This window comes from Carassius gibelio, chromosome B3, assembly GCF_023724105.1.
Source record: "Carassius gibelio isolate Cgi1373 ecotype wild population from Czech Republic chromosome B3, carGib1.2-hapl.c, whole genome shotgun sequence".
Taxonomy (NCBI): Eukaryota; Metazoa; Chordata; class Actinopteri; order Cypriniformes; family Cyprinidae; genus Carassius; species Carassius gibelio.
In genome coordinates, this window is record NC_068398.1 from 6,305,899 (window position 1) to 6,329,756 (window position 23,858).

The following is a 23,858-nucleotide window of genomic DNA, read 5'->3' on the forward strand; positions in this document are numbered from 1 at the left end:
TTTTTTTTTTTTTTACTTTTCCTGCCGTGTTGAGCACCTACAATTCATTTTAATCCTATAATTTTATATTATAATTTATTTAAATTGAATAAATTGTAATGAAAAATAAATAAATTAGCTAAAGTAAATCATAAGTGGAAGTGCATCTGTCGATTCTGTCATGAGCATACATCAGCAATTACACATGTTTAGGGGAATAGGGCATTATTAATATACAATGTAAGGTGGTATGTGCTAGAAATGGGTAAACCACTATTAGTGAGTCTGCCCATGGGGTGGGGGCACCGCTCCGCAAGGCAGTGTCCCACATTGTCCCTCAGAAACATACACCTTGTCCCCCTTTGGGCTTATTAGCAGGTGGTCACCCTAACACTCACACACACACCCCATTTTTTTTTTTTTGTTGGACGAATTAACCTTTTTTTTTCAATATCCTAGTTAAATCTCTTTTTCTTCATTTTCTAGTTTAACATATTGGAAAAATAAAATAACTGATTTTATTTTTCCAATTTGTTAAACTAAAAAAATTAGAAAAAAGCAAACAAAGAAGCATTTTTTCCGTTTTATTTTAATTAAATTCCAAATGTTAATTTAAAAACAACACACACACACACACACACACGTCTCCATGTTTTATGGGGACTTTCCATAGAAAAAACTATTTTTTAAACTTTATATTCCATTCCAGAACCCCACCCCTAAACACAGCCCTCACATGAAAAAAATACTGTAGTAATTTACAGTAAATACTATAGTGTTTTTGAACCATACTAAAGTACTTGAATTAATTTGTTGTGGTAATTCTATAGTTGCTGTGGTAATATAACAAGCTATTGATATAAAAAAATGACTCTGCTCAATACTGTACCAAGTTTATATTTTATATTATACTACAATACACTACAGTTTACAGAAGTAAAAACTAAAGTATACTAGAGTATTTATTACAGTTTATCAGTTCACTATAGTTATATTGCAGTATGCTGTAGTATTAAATAAAAAGGGTTGTAAATACTATAATATATACAGTATAATACACTTTACTATAGTATGGTTCAAAAACACTACAGTATTTACCATTAATTACTATAGTATTTCGGATAAAAGTTAAAAGCAAATGCTCATGGATGTAAAGGATAAGAGCTTCCTCTCAGGTAAATTATTAGTATTTGTATTATTTTTAAATACTAATGATTGGTTATAGTATTAATTTGTGTTTAATTTAAGTTGATTATCTGTCTATTCTATGACCTCACTTAAAAGCTAAACTTCTAAAGGAACTACAGTACCACGGTCACTCGCCTTCAGCGTCACCACCACCACACTTCCCACAACTTTTCCCAAACAAATTTTTAACGTATTCAATGAAAAGGATTTACTCTGTAAATCAATTTTCATCCACGCTACATGAACATATAAACTGGAATACATACAAAACTAGAACCAAACTAAAACTGAAATGAGACATGTTAGTCAATGTTAATGCATCAATGAATGACTCAAGGTTGAAGTTTAACACTTATTTTTCATCAGGGTTGCACCCTCAAATAATGTTATTTCAATGATGAAAAATAGAACAAGATGGTCATAAAAATCAACATTTCCTCAACTTAAACTGAGGCACTTATTTAACATTGAATCTACATGGAAATGTGATCAAACCAATCTTGATTTTTACTCTTTTGAATCAGAGAACATGCAGGACTTCAATTAATATGGTTTTGAATAAAAAGGTCACTCAAAGTAAACAACATCCTTCATGCAAAACTTTATTTTTGCCCCCACACGATTTAAGCAAACTATGTGAACCGGAAAATAGCATCACAATTAAGTAAAAGAAGTGGTTATTTTATTTAAAACAAAATTAAGCAGTTTTATTATAATAAAACCATGGTTCATTTTGGTAAGGCTTGTGATGTCAACATGTTTTTGTTGAAAAAAATTAAAGAGGCTGTAGCATTCCTATCGCAATTAGGTGACCAACAATAAAAAATTAAGTGGATATTTGAATTAAACGTTTGGTCATTATTAAACAAAAGTCAACAGTATAAACAACAGTATACAGTGACCTCTGGTGGTTTAAGTGTTAACTATAGTCCTGCAGGCTACTGCACGCGACAGCATTCGAGCATTCTGTAGACAGCATTCGAATGAAGTTTAAGCAGTGCTTTAAGTGGGCCGGTACGCACCGGTACTCAATACCGCCACTTCCAAATATAACTCTTGAGCGTACCGCCACCTCAATCCTTTGCCAGTGAGTGCTGCCGTTTTTCAGAGCGCCCCTTCACAATGTAAGCTTCCTAATTCATCCCACCGAGTGCAGCGCAGAGACTACATCACCCACACACCCATGACTTTTACAAGTGAGAAGCGCATGCGTTGCTTTTGTCGAGTCAGTAACAACTTAACGTGGCCGGAGAGAATTCGTGAAACGCGCACAAAAATTCAAATACAGTGAACAACACTTAATATGTTCTCCTGGCTTCAGATTCTGAGTACTACAACAAAACGGTCAAAATCAAATGCCTCGCTGGCTGACACCCCGCCTTATCGCTGCAGGTCAGACGCAAACTAATGAAGTAATGCAGTAGCTCTTTCAGGCAAAATACCGTGGGCGGCTAGGCACGAATTTAGATATTCATTTATCGAAATAATCTGACCTTTTTATCCCCTTTTTGTTTTAAAGCTTGATGAAGAGAGCGCAAGTTGCTGCAGCTGCGAGGAGGACAGTGATGCACGCGTACAGGAGTGATTGACAGTTCGCGGTACTGTGTACAAAAAATACTCCACTACACAATTATATATATATATATATATATATATATATATATATATATATATATATATATATATATATATATATATATGCTATAATAGAGTACCGGCACCTCTTTTGGGCCACTTAAAGCACTGAGTTTAAGAATACATTTTTCATAAAGTACATAAAATAAAATAGGCCTACAAGAAAACATTTTCATCCATCCCGCAAATCTTGTAAGTCAGTGTATTTTATTGTTATTATTATTATAATTGGTAGCCTAATATTTTTATATTCGTTGAAATGTTTACTCATGGTTCATTGTTAATTTAGAATTTGGCCTTTGAATTTAATGCATTAATCAATTGTTATCTTAGTGCCATTAGTGATATGCTTACAAGAAAGCTGCAAATTCCTGGTTGTTGTTTTACAAGTCAGTCCCTCCAGAAAAACGCGGATTATTTTTGTGATTGTTGCGGCAAAAATCCTTGATTTTGCGGCAGGTTTTCTTAAAAAATGCGATGGAATATGCGGGATATGTTTGCAATCTTATGCGATGAAATTGCGGGAACTTGCAAAAACTGCGGTTTGATGAAAAAGAGAAAAAAAGGTGACCCCCCCCCCCAACACCCTGTTCTCACTAGGCTACAACCTTACTGTAATGAGTCATTACTTATGACTTCCTATGATAAGCAAGCATACTAAATCACATAATATTTAAGTTCTCATTCTGTTTTATTTCAGACCTTAATTAACATTTGGCTCAAACTTACAAAACATTGAGTCAAACAAGTTCTCCAGCTTTACAAAAGGAATATTCAAAAACTTCTGTAAAAATGAATACAAATAAAATATACACACAAATATACAAATGCTGTTTTACAGGAATTGCAAAGTGCAATCTCTTACTGCAATGTAAACTATTTTACATAGTAACTGTAAGGTTTTGGTACTATTTTGTAACAAAAAAATGTGAAAATTAAAACTAACTGTGTAGCCTCTAACGCTAGCCTATAATTCGTCATCCTCATCCCTCTCTCAAAATAATTTGCCACCACTGTCATGTAACACACCGGGTAACTGCTTAGCGCGGTCTTTTGCGCTTATTTTTGTTGGCAGATGAGAATGATTTGCGTCCTTCACCCTGGTTTCACCTTGGGGTTCGCAGATGATGTTCACGTCATGCAATTAAGTCAATTCATAAGGTTCCCATTGGGAAATAAAGGCGATTTACTTGTGTGAAGTAATGCAACATTTTTCAACTTTCTGCTAAGATATATGTGACTTTTTTGCAACGAAAATTATTATTATTATGAAATCATGCTACCTCCGCATATTTTGCTTCCTGAAATCGGCAATTTTTGCGGCAAAAGTGCGGCGTTTTTGAAAAAATGCGACCCCCGCATAAATATGTGGCCCTTGGCTGATTATGCATTAAATCACGCGATCGCATAATCGCATTTTTCTGGAGGGACTGACAAGTGCACTTCTAAATAACATTGTAAGTTCATTGATTAGCTATACTGCAGTGTCATTTTAATTTTACTCGTCACATTTCGTCAACGTTCAACTTTGTCCTTTACGCGATCGGCAACCGGCCGTTTTTTGCCTTATTGCAACTCTCTGTTCTGGACTTGCACACTGTAATTTATGTGATAATTTGAAGTCTGTCAACGCCAATGGCGCCCCTGTGTTTTCTAGAGGAGGCTGTGGAGCAGAAAGAGGAAGCCGCACAGCCCTCTGCCCCGTCTGCTGCCAACAACCCCTCCGGCCGGAGGAACCCACCTGGTGGCAAATCCTGTTTGATCCTGGGCTGAAACGGCCTTCAATCAACTTTCTTTGCTCTTTCTGTCTTTTTTCCGTTATTTTTTCTTTCCTCCTTTTTTTAAAGGAAATCCCCTTCCTTCACTCTTCTCGTGAGCCATGAAAATTTGTTGTCCTACACCTACACTTCGGCCCGAACCCAGAGTACTCCCCCAAAAAGCTAAAGAGGACTGCCGCCGAACTAAAAGACCCCCCCAAATGAGTGCCGCGTTTGGCGAGCTGGCGTCTCTAGAAAGGGTCTGAATGTTTGGCCAGTGGGCCCGTGATGGCGGCTCACTGTACCTGGACGGACAGGCCCTGCCGGCTTGCAACAGGGATCGATCAGGCTATATTATTTTTATTTTCTCCGCTGTGAGACCAATGCTCGCTGGACAGAAAGAGAAATCAGGAAAGGGGAAAATGAGAGCTTGACCGGGAGATTTTCTCACACTGCGTCCGCTTTGAGACCTAATGCTCGCTGGACAGAAGAGAAAACATAAATGCTCTACCAGAAAGTTCTCGCTGCGTCCGCTGTGAGACCGAATGCTCGCTGGACAGAAAGAGAAACCAGGAAAGGGGAAAATGAGAGCTTGACCGGGAGATTTTCTCACACTGCGTCCGCTTTTGAGACCTAATGCTCGCTGGACGGAAGAGAAAATGTAAGTGCTCTACCGGGAAAGTTCTCTCTGTGCCCGCTGTGAATGCTCGCTGGACAGAAAGAGAAAACAGGAAAGAGGAAAGTGAGAGCTTGACCTGGAGATTTTCTCACACTGCGTCTGCTGTGAGGCCCAATGCTCACTGGACGAAAGAGAAAACGTGAGAGGGGTGTTTTTTTTTTTCCTCATTCAATAAGGGTTTGGTGAGCTTTTTTAATGTGGAATCGGTTGGTCCTGATATAGCTATGGAAAGCATCTGAGGAACATCTCCCAAGGGCTTATATCTGCTGTTGGGAGAGGCCTTTTTGGGCTGCTGAAGTTGCTGCCCAAATACGGAATGATTGACTTGAAAAAATCTTTACTGGAATGCCTGACTGTTGGATAACGGCTTTGAGGTGTTTCTGGAACCAAAAACGTGTCACGGGTTTTTTGGATTCATCTATGAATAAGGGGTCCCAGAGGAGATTTGGCCTGAGAGCTTCTCCATTGCGAATATGCCAGAACTGACTGGTATGGTTGGATTGGCGATGAGAGATTAAAATGTATATGAAATGGCCTTTTTTGGTTTGGTCGGTCTTACTTTGTTTAATCAAATATGAAATTGATTCACCATCTATTACTGATAAGTCTGAGATGGTGGGTTGGATTTTTGGGTCGAAGTTGGAAGTGATGGCGAGTTCCGAACATCTGAGAAAACAAAAAAAAAGGCTAGGATAAACATAGCATTGAGTGTGCGAGCGGTACTGATGGGCTGGTAGCCTGTGCGGAGGGCGCGAATGCATTTGGTGAGAATGTCTAACGTTATGGGTTGTCTAGCGTCGGTACGGCTGGGCTGGGATCTTTGAATCCCTTTGATCAGGAGGGAGGTTTATGAGTTGTTTATCTCGGGGGAAGGATGCCCTACATCAATTTATGGAAAAACTGGATGCCGCTCAAGTAACCTTTGATGGACCCGACTTGGAGGCAAATAAAAGAGGTGACTGAAAGAAGAGAGAAATCAGGGAAAGGCATGTTATAAGAGACATGGAATGTTTTGAAACATCTCCAAGCCATCACGTAGGATTAGAGGGTTCTGGGAGGAACTGCTTTGAGGATAGTGTCGAGTGAGGTGTCAAGCAGGGTTTTTAACGGGTGGGTTACGGGAATATTAGTTCTAAATAGCGAGGTACTGGAGTTGGGAATTGATCCGCCTCTGGAGCCAGCGTCCTGAATTTCTGAAACAGAAAACGAGACAGGGAGTCAGCGATTTGGTTTTCTGACCCAGGGATGTGTTTAGCAATTATGATAAATTGGTCGCAAGCTGAAATCCAGGTGAGACGCCTTAACAGTGGCATCAGAGCCGGTGAATGGGAACGGCCTTTGTTAATGCAATGCACTGTTGCGTCTTTGTCACAATGCACTGAAATGCTACTAGCAGCCCATTCTTTCCCCCTTTTTAAATCCGCACCTGATAGGATCTGTGCGCGGATACTTTGGGATACTGGTGGTGGTTCCATGATGACTGCGTTGGACGGAACAGGCATCGGAGTTGCTGTGAAGAGAGAATAGGGTGATTTAGTTTGTATGAGAGAGCTAGGAAGGGTATTATCAGGGGATACGAATGTCGGTGACGGCCTCATGCTTAGATGACCCACTGTGGTTTGAAAAGGAAAGTTAGTTGTAGGGTATGACAAAAAGGGGGATTATAAATTGAAGTGTGGGCTTGAACTGCAAGCGGAGGCGGGCCTGCGCTTGTTTGAGCTACTGGAGCCGCAGGCCACTGGAAGTGGGCGGGGTTATAACCTTGTGGGTAGAATTGTTGGTATCCTTGGGTCTGTGCTGCTAGCAGCGATGGTCTCACGCTAGTGTCTCCAACGGGGGCTGTAGGCCACTGAAAAGAAAAAGGGTTATGTACAGCAGGAGTATGAAACTGAGTGGCTGTGGGGAAGTTGCTGGGCCCGGCTGCATGCGGCACTGCGGCAGCAGAAACCGTGGTGGCGGGCTGGGCCTCATCGAGAGGTGGGTGTGAACCTGCCATGGCGGAATCTGGGGCGCGGCCTAGGCTCGCTGAAGACCTGTTCCTGCGGCTCGATGGGCGAAGCGAGCCGGATCCTGTGCGGGAACACGACGGTGGTAGCTGGACAGGCGAATTTTGGGCCCTGCTGGCTTTGCTCTGCCTGTGGGTCGTTTTTGGAGTTGACTGTAGGGAAACGTACAGATCATACAGCTCCGCTTTGTTAATTTTTTGCGAAGCCTGTATGTCTGAGTTGCCCAGCGCTTCCCTCAATCCAGCTACGGTCCATTTCCCAATAGGTGGGATCGTCGGGACGGGCGAGGGGTGGGAGGAGGCCGGGGAAGAAGGTGGAAGCCTTGCCGGGGGACATAATTTATGGAAGAGGTCCGTTTCAGCCGCTCCTGCAGGAATAATGTCATGAGAGATTCAGATCGACTTTTAATCTGCCCTGGAGTAAATCATTAAAGGAATAAGGACAAAAAAAAAAAAAAAAAGATTTGTTGCGCAAAATTGCAAAAAGATATGATTTTCACTGTGTTTGTGTTTGATCGAAGGGCAATTTGCCAAATCAAATTTTAGTCCATAACCATTCGTGTAACCAATTTTGTACTTTTTCATCAGTTGTTACTTGGAAAAGAAAGTACAGAAAGTCTTGGCATGCTTTAAAAACAAACCTAAGATTGAGAGCTGTTTCCACATTAGACAATGCTGAAAGATCTACTAAAGTTCACACTAACTCTCAAATGCAACTGGCTTTTCCACACAATTTGACACAATGCATGCAGGAATGTATTTCAGTTCATGCACATTTTCTCAATGAAAAAGTGACATGACATACAGCCAAGTATGGTGACCCATACTCAGAATTTGCGCTCTGCATTTAACCCATCCACAGTGCGCACACACACACACACACACACACACACACACACACACACACACACACACACACACACACACACACAGAGCAGTATACAGCCATTTATGCTGCGGTTGGGGAGCAGTTGGGGGTTCAGATCCTTGCTCAAGGGCTCCTCGGTCATGGTATTGCCAGCCCAAGACTCAAACCCACAACCTTAGGATTAGGAGTCAAACTCTCTAAACACTAGGCCACAACTTCCCATCATGCTATAGCAGGAGAGAAAGTGATGGTGAACCATTAACAAACACAACATCATGACAAAAACCCTCCATTATTCTAACTTGTGAAGACAACAACCAATAACATTAAAGCCAGTAACAAAAAAAAAATATATATATATAATATAAATAGTACTGAAATTAGTGTATGGGAGAAAGAGAAATAAGCTAATATGAAAGTGAATAAGAAACTGCTGTATACATTGATAACTTGCCATCCACTTTATTTTTCAACGAGGAAAAAAGCCTATGGGTGAGACTTCCAGTTCATTACCCGCTGAAAGGAAATAGGAAAATAGGAAATGGTAACTGTTCGCACTACAAACCAGTGTGTCCATTATTAAGATAATAGATTAAAATAATATGGTAAAACACACCAATTTGCTAAATCAAACTGCAAAAAGAGCAGTTTTATACAGCTAAAAATAGCTGGAAGCAGATGAGACCAGGGGGCTGTAGAAACACATGAACACTTGTTTTTCAATAGTTTTATTCACTTACAAATGCTTCAGTACAATGGATGGTCCAGATAAATGGATTTCTGATAGTTGATGAATGACCATCTCATTCCAATGAGGCCGAAACATCAGCAAGGAGGCGGTGGGTGATGATTTGAGTTGGAGTATTGGGAAATGAGAAGAAAGGCAATTTTAGGGTGTCATAATGACTTCTGCAAGATATGTGGAGTTCATAACTGACCATTGTCTGCTGTGGTATAAAATGTACAGTAGTACTCTCAGAAATAATAGGATTTTCATGCAGGATAACACACTATCCCATGCTACAGAAATACAATCGTTTCAAACAGTTTGTAAATGTGTTTCTACAGCCACTGTGCAGGTTTTTCTTTGTGATCTTTGGTTAGCAGTGACTGAAACACATCTTTAACACAACTGTCAGTCTGCATGGAGAGGATCTGGAGACTCCAGTAGCTTCACACAGAAACTTTGCTTAATTAATCTTCATCTTACCAAGATCTTCTGTCACTCACAAATCTTTTGATAGTTCAATAATCTATTTGCTTTTCGTGAAATACTGTTTGTTTTGATGCCTTTTGCCAGACATTGCATTGTTTCATACTTTTCATCTTCAGAAAGATCTTTCTTCCTCACCATATTTCATGAGAACTGTGACTTGCTTAATAATGTGGAACAATCTCTTTATGTAGGTTTCCATTTACCCTTGCAAACTATTGAACAAACATGTCTGAGATTGATAACAGTAATCTAAAAAAAAAAAACATTATATGTCAATAAATATAAAATTCTATAAATCTGACATAAGAATTTAGGGTGAACTATCCCTTTAAGCCTGCATGTTTAGCAGTTTGTTATTAAATTAAGGCTATTATGTGTTTCAATGTGTGTTTTTAGTGATTGATAGACACCAGTTAACAATTTTCTTAAAATCAGTATAAAATATATTAACTAGTTCCACTGCGATTTTTTAATTTTCAAATAGTACGATTCAGCATCAATAAAAACATACAAAAATGTATGGTTTGTGCCTGTAAACATTATGTACAAATACCTACATATTAACAATGAGAACAGGCAGGAATGTTGTAATAAATATGAAGGTTTAACTTAAGTTTATATGTGCTCACTGATATGGCAGGGTGATTAGTTAACAAAAAGCTTTTGTCACTTTGTTAAAGTTTATTGGTAATTGTTATAACAAACTATGCAGTTGGGTGAATTTAAATTTGAAAGTTCACTAATCATGTTGATTGCTTGAATAAGTGGATACATTATTAAACCAAAGTTATGACAACAAAACAACAAGTTAACAAATAATATTTAATTCTAAGAACCAAATATTAGTTGAAACAACAAAATCAACTTAAAATCTTAGTTTCAATTAATAAATTTTTTTTAAGGCAACCAGGAAACAACTTCTTTTTTTCTTTTACTTTTTACCAACACACACACACACACACACACATTGTTATGCATTTTTAGAATACAGAAATATAACACAATAATTAAACAAATCAGCATGTACTAGTAATAAAATTATGTTCTTTAACAATATTATGATTTCAGGTCACACAAGCTTATTTTTACAGACTGTATATTATCTGTTATGGTTGCATATCTATATTACTTTCATTTATCATTTTCCTCTAATTTCGCTTGGTCATTAAATCCACCAAGTGTAATGCACCAATCAAATGCTGTTTCATATGTATTGTCTTGACTTGCTTCACGTTTCATCAGGGCCAGAAGCTGAAATCAAGAAAAAAATATATTTTTGTTTAATTTCTAGAAGGTTTCTTGAATTAAAATGTGCATCTGTATAAAGTTTAAAATTTAAATAAACCTAATCAAAAATCTAAATGTTGCTAAATAAATATTGCTTTTAAATATTTAATTGTAAATATGTCATAAAAAGGTGTACTCACATGAAGCAAGTGAATAATCACTCTGTGTTGTCTCAGATCCTCGTCCTGAATAAGAATGACATAGTTTAATGATAAGAGTAACAATACAGAAATATCGGTAACACTTTAGATTATAACCAGCCTAACTTTTTTGTAATTATAGTTGTTCATATAGTTGTGGTAATTATAATTACCAGTTGGGAACCATCAGGGTTTAACTTACTGTAAAAACAATATTTACAATTTGTAAATAAATGTTTTTAAATTATAGTACTTTATATATATAATTTTGTTTCAGCTATTCATAATTTGACAAACATCATATAAATAAATAAAATAAATACAATTTCTCAAAAAAAAAAAAAAAAAAACTCTCCAAATCTGTCTGTTCAGTGAATAGGCTAATGAACACCGCCCATAAAGTACAGTATATGAATGTTTCCGCCTAGCATTTGCAGCTCTGTGATTGGTGGCCCATCTATGAGGGCCAAGCAATAGTAAATCAATGGGGGAGTAATTTTGAATGACAGAAAAATTGACCAATCATATCTTTTCTCTAAATAGGCGGGGGCCTTGTTATCACTATAAGACAACTTCAACCCACTGTGGGATCTGTATTGGAAAAAAGATATTTGCTAATAAACTAGCTGTTATTCATGTCATAATGGAAGCCACAAATAACGGAAGTGAGGACATTTACTAGGCCGCTGTGCCAATTATATTTTTTATAAGCACTGCTTGTTTGTCTTGAAGTGTCTGTTGTAATTTGCTGCTAGCGCTGCCATGTACACATTACATTTGCTGGTTTTGTGTGGTAGGAAGGATTGAGTGTCTGTTTATTTTGTGTGGTGATGCATTTCTAATGAGGATTTGCAGTTGACTTAAATTTAGCGTTTTTATTTTGGTAATATCAGTCACTCTCGCCGTACGGTACGAGAAGCACAGTGCCCTGGTGCAATACGTTGGCTATCAGACACAATCAGTTCAGAACAGCAGTCCAAAACATTTCATCTAATAATTGAAAACGGTCAAAACATAACTTCAAGAATGAGCAAGTGGTGTCAATGAGTTTAAAGTTCGGGGATAGAAAAAACAGCAAACGGGATGAGAAACTGTGAACAAACACGTATTTCCATGTGAGCCTGGTACGGCGCGGCACGATTACAAACCGTTCTCGGACCAGAATTCTTGGCATGGTTAAGCTGCTTTACTATTCCCTGCGTGCCGATCCGAACCAGTCAGCACGGACACGGTTTCATTTCCACTGTGGAGCTGATGACGGAGCTCTTTGGAATTCAATAGAAATCCGTCAGATGTTGCCTTGGTAACACAAGTGCAATATAAACAGCAATATGGATGATGATCAGATATTTCTGTTTTTGGGACTCCTTTTTTATCTGATATTAACTTTGTTCAATAACAGAAATAAGGACAAGTCTTGATGTGAAAAATTAAACAGAAGGTGATGATGGGTATAATATCAAGGATGCACTGTTTTCTTTCAAATCACTAAATACACATAAAAATATATCCTTGTGGCGCGGCTGACACAGAAGAGTGTAAGCTGCCTGCATTCAGCTCATATTCTCCAAAATGGCGCTACAGTTATGTGGACAGTGTGGGATTACAAATTTATAAAATATTAAATCTAGGTTCCAATATAATAGTAGACTTATTGGGGTAATAAAGCTGACATCCAAGAAGCTCAAATAAGGAAAATCAAGTGTCTGAGACATTAACCTTTTGTCTTTGTGATATTCCTTGCCATGTGGCTTTTTAAGCTCAAGGTACAGCTGTGCCTTTTGTCTCTATGATAATGTTAAGATGTCAGTGATACTGTCAGGCACCTCTGTATTTAAATGACACTGTTATGCTGACAAGATCAAAGATGGGAAAAAGGGCCAGTATCAGGCTGACCCCTGTATTGCATTTGCATGCTTTGTTTAGGTTGACTCCACCTCTGTGTATCCCACCCCCTTAAAATTTATTAAAACTACAATGTCTTAAGGACAAGTTAGACTTTTGATGACTGCAGCGCCACGCAGAGCGTTCTCAATAAAGAATCCTGCTGAAGATTACTCTTCCAGAGTCTCCTGGTCTTCATTTTTGAGTTCCCAACAACAGACATCGAGGAGACAAATTGTAGAATAAAGTCAAGATTTTTGTTTTCTTTGCATACAAAATGTATTTTCGTCGCTTCCTAACATTACGGTTGAACCACTGATGGCAGATGGACAATATAATGAAAAAACATGAACAAATCAAACTAAATCTTGAATTTGTTCTTAAAGAGTAACTAAACCCTAAACCAACTTTTTTTTAGTTAATGATCTATAAGAATGGGGCTTTATTAGTGCTGTTCATTGTTTCGAGTAACTTTTTTGACATTTGAGTATAAAGTGTTTTAATTCTACAATATATGGTGAAAAAAAGTCTGAGTGCTGCCCCTTTCAGGTTGAACGGTGGCTACTGCAGTTGATTTTTCCTATTGGATGTTGCGGTGGCAAGTGACATAAGCGGTGGCAGGTGACGAAAGCAGTTTCCAGCTCACCACGCCCCTTGGTACGAGCTACCACGCCCCTGGCAGTATAAAACCATCTTGTTCCATCAAAATCACTGTAGTGAGTCAGGAGCTGGAATTGCGAGTCTTGATAACGATCAGGAAAGACTATTATAGCATCTATTTAGCATATCAATTATATAGTTATTTAGATATTCAAGTTAGCGTAGATTTATCTGTATTTAGTACAGTGGTCAGGATGGTACGTAGGTGTTGCTGGTTGTGACAGCACTGCTGGACTGCATAGTTTTCCAGCAGACTTTAAAATTAGGCGCCAGTGGTTGGCTGCACTTGGCCTGGAAGACCGTGAGTTCCCGCCTAGAGCTGGAGTGTGCAAACTGCATTTTACACAGGATTGCTTCTCCAACGCAATGGAGGTGGAAATGGGCTTCTCCACACAGCTCGTGCTGAAAAGCGACGCGGTGTGGGAGTTAAGACCGCAGTTTGAGCCAGTCGCTCGAATTGATATGAACAGACACCTCGACATCCTCCACTTCAGATGAAGGTGGGTAAGAAAAGTCCTCTACTTCAAATGATCACTCTGTTGCAAAGCTACTTGCGTCATTGCAGTCACTCTCCATTTTCACTGCGGGTCTCAGGTTCACGCCACACTCGCTCAGCCCCGCCCTCGCTCAGCCCCGCCCTCGGTTCGTCCCCTCTATATCCGCTGTGCTCTGCCCACTTTTCAGCACTTTTCAAATATTGTCAATGTGGGTGGCCAGGGGTTTAGTTACCCTTTAAATAAGCTTTTCAAAAGATTTTGGTTTAACTGTGAAATCTGTGTAAGTATGGAGCTCCTTTGTTTTTTTTTCTGAAGTGTTATAATACATTTTTATCTTTTATTATCTTATCTTTTATTATCTGTTGCCTGTGTTGTGTTGTCATATTGTGTGTGATTTTTAATTTAAAAACCCATTTTGGGTTCATTTAACCAAGCAGTATTCCTATAGTAAATTTCAAACAATATTGTAATTAAATAAAATAGTCATCATGTTTACTGATATATTACCTGATATAAAATGTATGTATGACATACTGTATAAACAAATATTCCAGAGCAATTTGTTGTAGCCAATTACCCTGTAACTACGTGGAACAAGGAGAAAACAACAAGCACCCCTTTAATTTACAACCAGCAAATATTGTAACTACATGGGACAAGGGAGAAACAAATTGGACTTAAGCACAGAACAAGTGTATATTTTCACAGTAATTACAGAGAAAACTATTGCACTAGTTTTAATCTAGTTATTTTATCACCAAATTAAACCCTCTCCTTTTTTTTTGGCTATAAAAACATCACAGTATTACATCCACTGAAATTGAGCATCGCGTTAGTTCAGTCAGGTCATGTTAGTCATGCTTGCATCAGCTGACAGTCAGCTGTTCCTGACGTGTACCAATCCAGTCTCGACACCTATCACCTGCGGTCTATTAAAATTCCCATTCTTCAGTGTTTTCTTCCATCGCATTGCTGCTTGCAATTAACTGCCTCCTCCAACCCCAACTCCACCAACTAAACCTGTAATATGATCTAACTTGTTCTTTCTTTACAGTGTCTTCATTGGAAGCATTCTCGATCTCATTTTGTTTACAACTCATGTATACCGACCATACCGCCAACACTAACTGTATGCAATTATAATTGTCATTAAATATACTTGACGGAAGTGGTCCTGATTGAAATACAAATGTTGTATCATGTATTTTTTTCTGCAAACAGCTGAAAAGTAGTAAGCTTATTTTAAACTGCACTGAACCTTGATGGTAATCATGCAAAGTTATTTGGTGATAGAGGTGTTGGGAAGTAGCTGGTATGACTCCGCTGAGATCGATGAATATGCTTTCATAAGGTAAGTAGGATCATAGCAGAAACTCGTTAACTTAATTTACTAGCTGTCCAGTTTTGTTGTTCAGTAATAAGAATCAGAATGGTTAAAAAAAAAAAAAAAAAAAAAAAAAAAAAATATATATATATATATATATATATATATATATATATAAAATCTAAAATAAATAAAAAAAGTATAAAATAATATAATAAAATACCCCTATAAAATTATAAAAAGTATATTGTCTTTCTAAATCAATCCCAAACATAAGTTTAGGCCATACATACCATGTAATATTAGATAATTGTGCCCCTTAAGTTTCAAAATACTTACAGTATAAATGATTTGTAATTTTACAGGTTGTTACCCCTTTATTCCCCAAATGTAACATTGGTCCCCATACCTAAATGTACATTCTTTATAGGTACACTATAATTACAGAAATGTATACTGTAAATTCAGTATACTAACGTAGTTCTTTGCAGGTTGTAATCTAAAGCGTTACCGAAATATCAAACTGCATATGGAGAACTTGCATATGGTGAAGGTTTATTTCCAAAGGAACAGATGTTTGGTTTATTTTCTTCTTTGAAAATTAGAAAAAAAAAAAAGAATAAAAAACATTTACCAGCAGCTCGTCTCTTCTTCCATTTGATGAGAACAGTTATAATGAGAACAGCCACGAACACCACCAGCACCAGCACACTGATCACGACAGACAGACTGGAGGATCCTGGAGCAGATTCATCCACATCTGAAAATGTTTGAGATAAGTCATTTTTGAGAATGAGCTATTGAAACAAACAGGTAAATCTGTTTTCTTGCTTTTTTAATATTTATTTATTTATTTTTTTACTAAATTTAACATTTGTTGTCCCTGCACTCAAAATATTTTTACCAGATGTAATGTCCAGTTTGTTGTCCAGATTGAGGCGTTGCATTGTGCAGTTGTATTTATGTTCTTGACGTAGCTTTTCTTTACTGATCACCAAACTCTTCCTCATCTGGTAAGTTCCATCTCCGTTGGGCAGAATCTCTCCTCCTGTGATCTGATCATCATCCACAGGCTGACCGTCTCTGAACAGGGTCAGGTTAATGTGACGGGGGTAAAAACCAGTGGCCAGACAGCTGATCTGAAGCCCTTGAGAGTCTGGGAGCATCTTCTTCATGAGTCTGACTCTGGGTTTCACTACAAAGAAGATTGAGAAGTGTTACTGTTGGTAAACCATTGTGTTCAGGTCATTCAGTTATGATAATCATGATTCATAAAGCATTCAAATGCATTTTATCCATATTGTTTATAATGTTGTTTTTGTATTTGAATTTATACTGAGGGTAATCAGGTTGACTCACTCACCTTTTCTCATCACATTGTTCTTTTCCTTGTTCAGGTACCTCTGCAAGGTTTTAATGCAAATAGGATGATAAACATTTTGATGCATGAACGTTACATGAAGCTGTTTTGCTTGGTCCCATGTTTTCCATTGCAGTTTATTCTGGATTTCCTTTTTTTCATTGTCAAAGGTGAACTCCCCAACGTTTTGTCCATCAAACGCATCCCAGAAATGAAGTGGACCAGGTTTATCATTGTTCAACAATTCACATCCAGCAAATCTCTGAGTAACACGTACACCTGTAGAAGAATGGATGAATGAAACATGTAGCTATTTCCACTTCTCTGTCAAAAGATTTATATGCTGTGTGCATAAACTAACAAGAGTTACATTTGTTATGAAATGTTTATTATGTGGCATTATCAGTTTGTTGCTTGGACTAACCTGAGTGATTGAAGTGATCATTATAATGGGATTCCAAACGTTTCAGGCTGTTATATAAAACACGAAATACAGTTTCAGCATCGCTTTGCTCTTCATCATATTCTCTGTGAGAGTGATAGACAAGTTTCCATGTGTTTGAGTCATAATATCCTATTTGCACATCATCCAACATCAGCACAGCACTGAACTCAGGAAATGGTGTTTGTCCAGCTATATATGTCGCAAAAGTCATTAGTGAGTGAGAATCTGTGGATACACAAGGACAAACATAATATTAGTGTGGCCTAAATTTATACCACTACATATACAACAATACATTCATAATCACACCTAAAGAAACAGAGTTGTCCTATAGAAATATAATAAATTATCATTTTGCTTTATCAGATGTTTGAATAATAGAGATTAGATTCACTGATTGATTTCCTCTTATCACACTGCTGTCATGTTGACAGACTTTTGATTGAATTTCTTTCAGTTTCTGTTCTCTTGTGGTCAGTTGCTTGAAGTTGTCTGAACCAAACAAAACAAACTGATTTAAATAATAAAATAGTTTCCATAGTTTCCCTTTGATTTACAGCTGTCTCTCATTCATTAGCCTCATTATACTGTATATACTCCCAGGTCTGTTGAGTTCTGTGGATGATATCACCAGTCCCACTCCTGATCCAGAGCTCAGCCAGCCATCAGCCTGCTGCAGGGAGTGAATGCCAGAGTCCACTGCAGATGGAGAGCATAATCCCACCGTGACACACAAGCCAGTGGTAAAAGAAACAACTGTGACTAGCATCACCTCAGGGCCAGAGACTGACATTACGTCTGACCAGGTGTGTGAGCCAGCAAAGATGAGTGGAGATCAAGGGAATGGATTGAAACCCCGTCCACACTCCCAACAATAATGGTGAGCTGCTGCTACATCATGTGACATTAAGATCTCCTCAGACTTCCAGTCCCCAGCTCCCTCTTGGTATGAGGATCCCCCATCTCCACCTCCAGACTCAGACTCCAGACCAGAGCACTGGCCTCCTTCCCTCTGGATCCACCATTGTCCTTGGTAGCTCCTGATCCACTTCGGTCTTCTGGTTCCCCATCTCCTTGTCGCCGTGACTCATCTCTGTGTCCTCGTGTATCGTATAGCACTGTACATGACAACTGCGTTTCCAGTGCACATTTATGCATATGTGTACAACACATCCTGACACAACCTGAGATGCCGAGACATTCTGCTCTTGCTTCCACAAGATAACTTCTCTGCTCAATATCTCTGCTTGTGAATGTCACACTGTTTTCACTGAATGTGCTATTTAAAACATGCAATTAAACCATCTGTAGCCAAACAATTGCGAGCAGCAATCATCAGGGTTCAAGAAGTTTGGAAAGGAGGAGGAAACCAGAACAGTTGGGACAAAGAAGCTTTATTACTATCTACTTTACTTCAGAGTTTTTCTAAATTTTACGCCAAAAGCATTATCAATAAAGCTTAATTGACCCTTGATTGACACAACAATGTATGCATGTATCAGACACACACCTGGATAAAACTTTTCAGAACTCAAGTTCATCTTGAGGATACAAGCCCATAAATGTTTAGGCCATGGCCCAAACAAGAAAGAGGAGAATGGTACTCAAGCCAGGACTTGAACTCAAGTCACCAAGTGCTTCAATACAATGACATGTACTGCTCACAAGGCTATGACTCTAGCAGCTTCATTACCTAAATGGCGTCCGTATGTTAATGTTTGGTGAACATTCTGTTTTTGTTAGGTCTGTAAGTTTGAGTTTTTTGAAAAACATAATTATTTAATCTCCTTGTGCACTGTACAATTTACACAACATTTTGCCTCTGTCATCTAGAGACACTCATGACAAAAAGTTATCAAAAGGTTTTCAAATCATTTAAAATATATAATCCAATATATATCTTAGTTCTTCTCATAACTTTTTTGTCTGGGTGGTCTGATGATACATGTTAAATGTTGGATAATTATGCTACCTACTCTTCCTTCTTCTGCTGGAACGCCACTCTGTCATGCACGCATGTACCACACTTAGCGGAAGCTAGAGATTACTTGAATATGGATATTTTTCTTACACAAACACACCGATTCACTTCAGAAGGACTTTATTAAAAACACAAAGCCATGTGGAACACTTTTTTTATGATGAATTGATGCACTTTATTGGACTTCTATTGGACTATTTATTATCAACTCCCATTAATTGACATTATATAGTTTGGAAGAGCCAATATATATATTTAAATATAAATCTCATTGTATTCATCTGTAAGAAGAAGGTCATATACACCTAGGATGGCTTGAGGGTGAGTAAATCATGGGGTCATTTTCATTTTTGGGTGAACTATCCCTAAGGGCAGTGCTTCCCAAACCTGTCCTGGATCCCCCCCCCATTCCCTGCACCTTTTGTATGTCTCCCTTATCTAACACACCTGATTCCACTCATCAGCTTGTTAGTAGAGACTGCAACTAAATTGGGTGTGTCTGATTAGGAAGATATACAAAATGTGCAGGGCACGGGGTCCTCCAGGACAGGTTTGGGGAGCACTGCCTTAGGGCAATAAAATCAGAGCTATACATTTAGTTCCACACTTGAGGGAATAAGATGAAAATAGAATTTTGATTCTAGCCTGTACACTTATGGAGAACATTAAAGTTGTTTATTATAGCACCACCTAGACCCAAAGGGGTGTGTGTTTTCACATGAGTAGCAGTGAGAATTTTGGACCACCCTGCCAAATTTGGTGTCTCTAGGACTTACTAGAGTTGTGACGTTCGCGAACGAACCGATTCTTTTGAACGGCTCTTAAACATGAACGATGGGAGCCGAGTCGCGACTGGAGAGGAGCCGTTCTTTCTATCGTTCTTTTTTCCTATGCGTGTTCATACAAATGAGCTCCGCCAGGAGACAGAACAGTTATAGGGGGAGGGGCGCACCCAGCGCAGGCCAACCCTTTATAGCGTGATGATATTAGTTATTAGTTGTGCATGCATTTACATTGCATTTTGTGTTCATTTAAAACTTATTTTAAAATCATTAAAAATGTTCTTTTGTGATACTGTACTTGTATAGAAATGTTTCACTAAAAGCTGTTTTCCACAGACATTCATTGCAGCCCACTTTGTTATTGTTCATTGACTTGAAGGGGCTGATGTCCTATTTGCAAAGTTTACAGTAGTAATAGTATGTAGTATGTAGACATTTCCATTTTATTTATTCTAATTTTATCTACTTAAAAAAAAAAATTAGTTTTCTATCAAAATGTTCTTGTGTGATAACAATGTTCTTGTGTGGAAGTGTTTGTAGTAAAAGCTGTTTTGCACAGAAATTCATTGCAGCCGGCTTTGTTTTTTATGTTTATTTGTGAGTAGGTATTGTATGAATAACATAAGTCAACGTAGTTTTACACACACACACACACACACACACACACACACACACACACACACACACACACACACACACACACACACACTTTTTACTAAAGGTAAATCAAAATAATGATGTCACTGTCTAAGCAGAGGGATTTGTGCAACCCTATGGAATATAGTCGACACATGAGAAATGAGGTAATAATCAATATTTCAGAATAATTCAAACTCAGATATTGGTGTGTGATATCTGAGCTTTAATTATTTGACTACAAATCTCACCTCATAATACCTCCCAGTGATTATTTCCAGGATAAACTGAGATGCTCCCAAGCTGGCTTCTTAAAACTGACTAAATATTTAAAAAGAGCCAAAAGAGCCATTCTTTTGAACGGCTCTTTGAAAGGAACGGATCGCGAAGATCCGGATCCCCTCAAAGAGCCATAAATCCCATCACTAGGACTTACTACTGTGTTGGCACTTAATTTTCATGCCAAGAGTTCAAAAGATAGCATTCATTCTATTTGTATTCATTTAAACAAGAAAACAAAGCATAAAAAATTGATAGATTCTCCATTTGTGATAAGTGTAAATTATAACACACATGTTTCTCAGAGGGTGAATTCAAATGAAATACTGCCATACTTGTCATACTACTTCTGAATATGATGTTTACTTCATTATATATGAAAAGCATGGAAAACCCCAAATTCAGTATATCAAAAAATTATAATATTGTGAAAAGATTCAATATTGAATACACCTGGTGCCACACTCTAATCAGCTAATTAATTCAAAACACCTGCAAAGGTCTTTAAATGGTCTCTCAGTCTAATTTTGTTGGCTACACAATCATGGGGAAGACTGCTGACTTGACAGTTATCCAAAAGATGACCATTGACACCTTGCACAAGGAGGGCAAGACACAAAAGGTCAATGCAAAATTGCTTCACTTCATTCACTTCATTGCTTTTTTGATTACTGCCAGAATAATGACGGTGATGCAATGTTGCCAGATGTTGCTATTAAAATAAATAAAAACCTATAAATAAATAAAATATACCTAAATTATTTCAGTTCGGTTTTTTCAGTGAACCGTTTCATCCCTATAGTAAATATAAGTGTAATTCTGACCGACCTGCTCCCTTACTGAAGGACGACGAGAGCCCCATAGCGGTCGTGCTTCACGCCGGGGTTAACGACACCACACTGCGGCAGACGGAGATGCTGAAGAGGGACTTCAGGAGCCTGATCGAGACGGTTCGCAGCACGACGCCCGCCACGACGATCATCGTGTCAGGACCACTGCCGACATATCGACGAGGACACGAAAGGTTCAGTAGACTTTTTGCTTTAAATGAATGGTTGTTGTCATGGTGTAAAGAACAGAAACTGCTATTTGTTAATAACTGGAATCTTTTCTGGGAGTGTCCTAGGCTGTTTCGCGCTGATGGATTACACCCCAGCAGAGTCAGAGCGGAGCTTCTCTCTGACAACATCTCCAGGACACTTCGCTACATGTGACTAGTAAGACAATTCTCAAATAACTATTATGACTTTTGTTCTACACGCTCAAATAGAAGTACTTGTGCTGTCCAATCAATAAAGTCTGTTCCAGTGTTAATTTTGACAGGCATTTTTGATTTAGAATTAGTCGTTATCTTGAGATGGAAATGCTTAATAGTTTTAGTCACATTTTAGTAATTTGAGTGTTTCATAGGTTTAGTCGATGAACTTGAATAAATGATGACAATTTTCATTTTTGGAGGAACTATCCGACTATTGAGTACGACTGTATTTTGAATATCCAGTAGACATAAAACAATAGTATAATGGATGGACGGGGGGGGGGGGGGGTTACACTGTCAGAAATGCAAAAGAAATCTAATGTATAGGAGACACTTATCCCACGAGACGAGATGAGAAATTTTATGCAGGTATAAACAACATGTAAATATTGCAAAAAGGTTTTGCCACAAACTCAACTGACAGGGAAGTAAAAAATTAAATAGTATACATAAAAATAAATAATAAACAACACAAATAATATCCCTTTAAAGTAGCAGTCAGTCAAGTTTTTTATTAAGTAAACTGATTTACACTTTAATAAAAAAAAAGTTTTTTTTCCCTATTTAATTTTTCTCTACTCCTTTTTAATGGTACATACATTTTCACATCAATTTATTAAAAGTTTAACAAAAAATATGTTAAATTTTTTCCCCAGCATATTATTTTTTATTATTATTGTTACCAAATTCTGTATTTTAGCATGTCTAACTATTTGAATGCATAACACAACTTAATTTATTAATTTAATTTTTTCTTAAAGGTAGCCTTACTGATATAGATATCATACCTCAAAGTGATGATGTTACTGACCACTTCCTTGTATTGTGCATGCTGCATATTACTGATATTAACTATATTTCCAAAATGAGAATTATGAATGTAAGAGCCTTACATTACATTTATAACAATCATTGTTGATGTTTGAATTGTATTTCAGGGCAGTTTGTGAAGACAGATAATCAAGAGAAGTCAGTTCCAGATCCACCCTCCACACCAGACCTCTCTCTCATATGGATGGCTGTCTAATAGCATATTGTGTTCTCTTCAGACTTCGGGGGATGCAGATATTACTCAGGGACATGAACACTTGAATATTGCAAGAATAGAGAAAGTAAGAATTACTTAAGATTTTAGAATGTAATGTTAATTGCTTAAACATTACATTTTTTGACCCTGGATGCTTAAAGAATGATATACATATTTAAATATATGGAAATGTATTTATTATTAATATATTTCATGTGCTTCTGTATGGGCTGAATGCTTTCATTCATATTTTGCTGTATATCCTATGTTTTTATTAATAATCTGGGTGTATTACTGTTCATATTTGTTTGTTAATAAATTAACTGAATTCATTTCGAGTATGTATTCATCATTCACAGCAGCTCAAACAGCCTTTAAATTAGTTTGGGCATATGAGGACATAAATTAGGTTAAACTACTGCATGTCCGCCCATAAAATAATCATAAAAAATGACCAACTGATTACCAGCACACAACTACCGATCCCCGACCCGATCCGTTGACACGATGTCGCAGTTACTTACTGGCAACGTCACGCACGTCGCCATGACGAAACTTTGGTCACCAGATTACGTTGCAGTTATGTAACAGTTATGTAATGTTGTTAGCAGGGCTTACAACTCTCTGAAGACTCGCTTACTTCGGAAGCGTCTCGCAGCGATCATTGTCATACCACGGACGCTAAACATTGTGAATTATACATGCAGACATTCATATGAGGAGTCTAGCAGCAAATTAGCCAATCAGAGAACAAATTTTATTTAAGAACATGAAAAATTTACTGAGGTCTGGACCTCGGTGATCTCATGGCTGGCTACGGGCCTGAACAGGAACAGCACAAACATTTTCTCAATTTATTGAACTCGTGTCCGTCCATTCACCCTTCTTATTCTCTTTTACGTTTTTATTCCTACTCTTTCCTGGCAATATACACATACACACAAGCATTCATACATTCACACATGTGTTTC

General features: G+C 37.8%; 3 protein-coding genes across 4 annotated transcripts in view; 1 reads left to right on the forward strand and 2 right to left on the reverse strand.

The window, feature by feature from the left end:
- Positions 1-23,858, forward strand: part of LOC127952618 (jupiter microtubule associated homolog 1-like) — a 94,623-nt gene that overhangs the window by 56,385 nt on the left and 14,380 nt on the right. The window contains exon 5 of one of the 2 annotated variants that reach the window (XM_052551273.1): positions 4,460-4,614. The exons of the other annotated variant lie outside the window; for it this stretch is intronic. Within the exon in view, the coding sequence (XP_052407233.1) occupies positions 4,460-4,575 (116 nt within the window). The 3' untranslated portion in view covers positions 4,576-4,614. Of the gene's footprint in view, positions 1-4,459; positions 4,615-23,858 lie in introns of those variants that run through there. 2 annotated transcript variants of the gene reach the window in all.
- The window catches only part of LOC127952586 (major histocompatibility complex class I-related gene protein), a 76,966-nt gene continuing 62,886 nt past the window's right edge, over positions 9,779-23,858 (reverse strand). The window contains exon 8 of the transcript XR_008152981.1: positions 9,779-9,880. The gene's annotated coding sequence lies outside the window, so the exon portion shown is untranslated. The remainder of the gene's footprint in view (positions 9,881-23,858) is intronic.
- LOC127952589 (major histocompatibility complex class I-related gene protein-like) overlaps positions 10,295-23,858 on the reverse strand; it is a 57,237-nt gene continuing 43,673 nt past the window's right edge. The window contains exons 2-7 of the mRNA XM_052551229.1: positions 16,904-17,149; positions 16,483-16,758; positions 16,024-16,314; positions 15,754-15,879; positions 10,755-10,799; positions 10,295-10,578 (exon numbers count right to left, since the gene is read on the reverse strand). Of these exons, the coding sequence (XP_052407189.1) occupies positions 10,556-10,578; positions 10,755-10,799; positions 15,754-15,879; positions 16,024-16,314; positions 16,483-16,758; positions 16,904-17,149 (1,007 nt within the window). The 3' untranslated portion in view covers positions 10,295-10,555. The remainder of the gene's footprint in view (positions 10,579-10,754; positions 10,800-15,753; positions 15,880-16,023; positions 16,315-16,482; positions 16,759-16,903; positions 17,150-23,858) is intronic.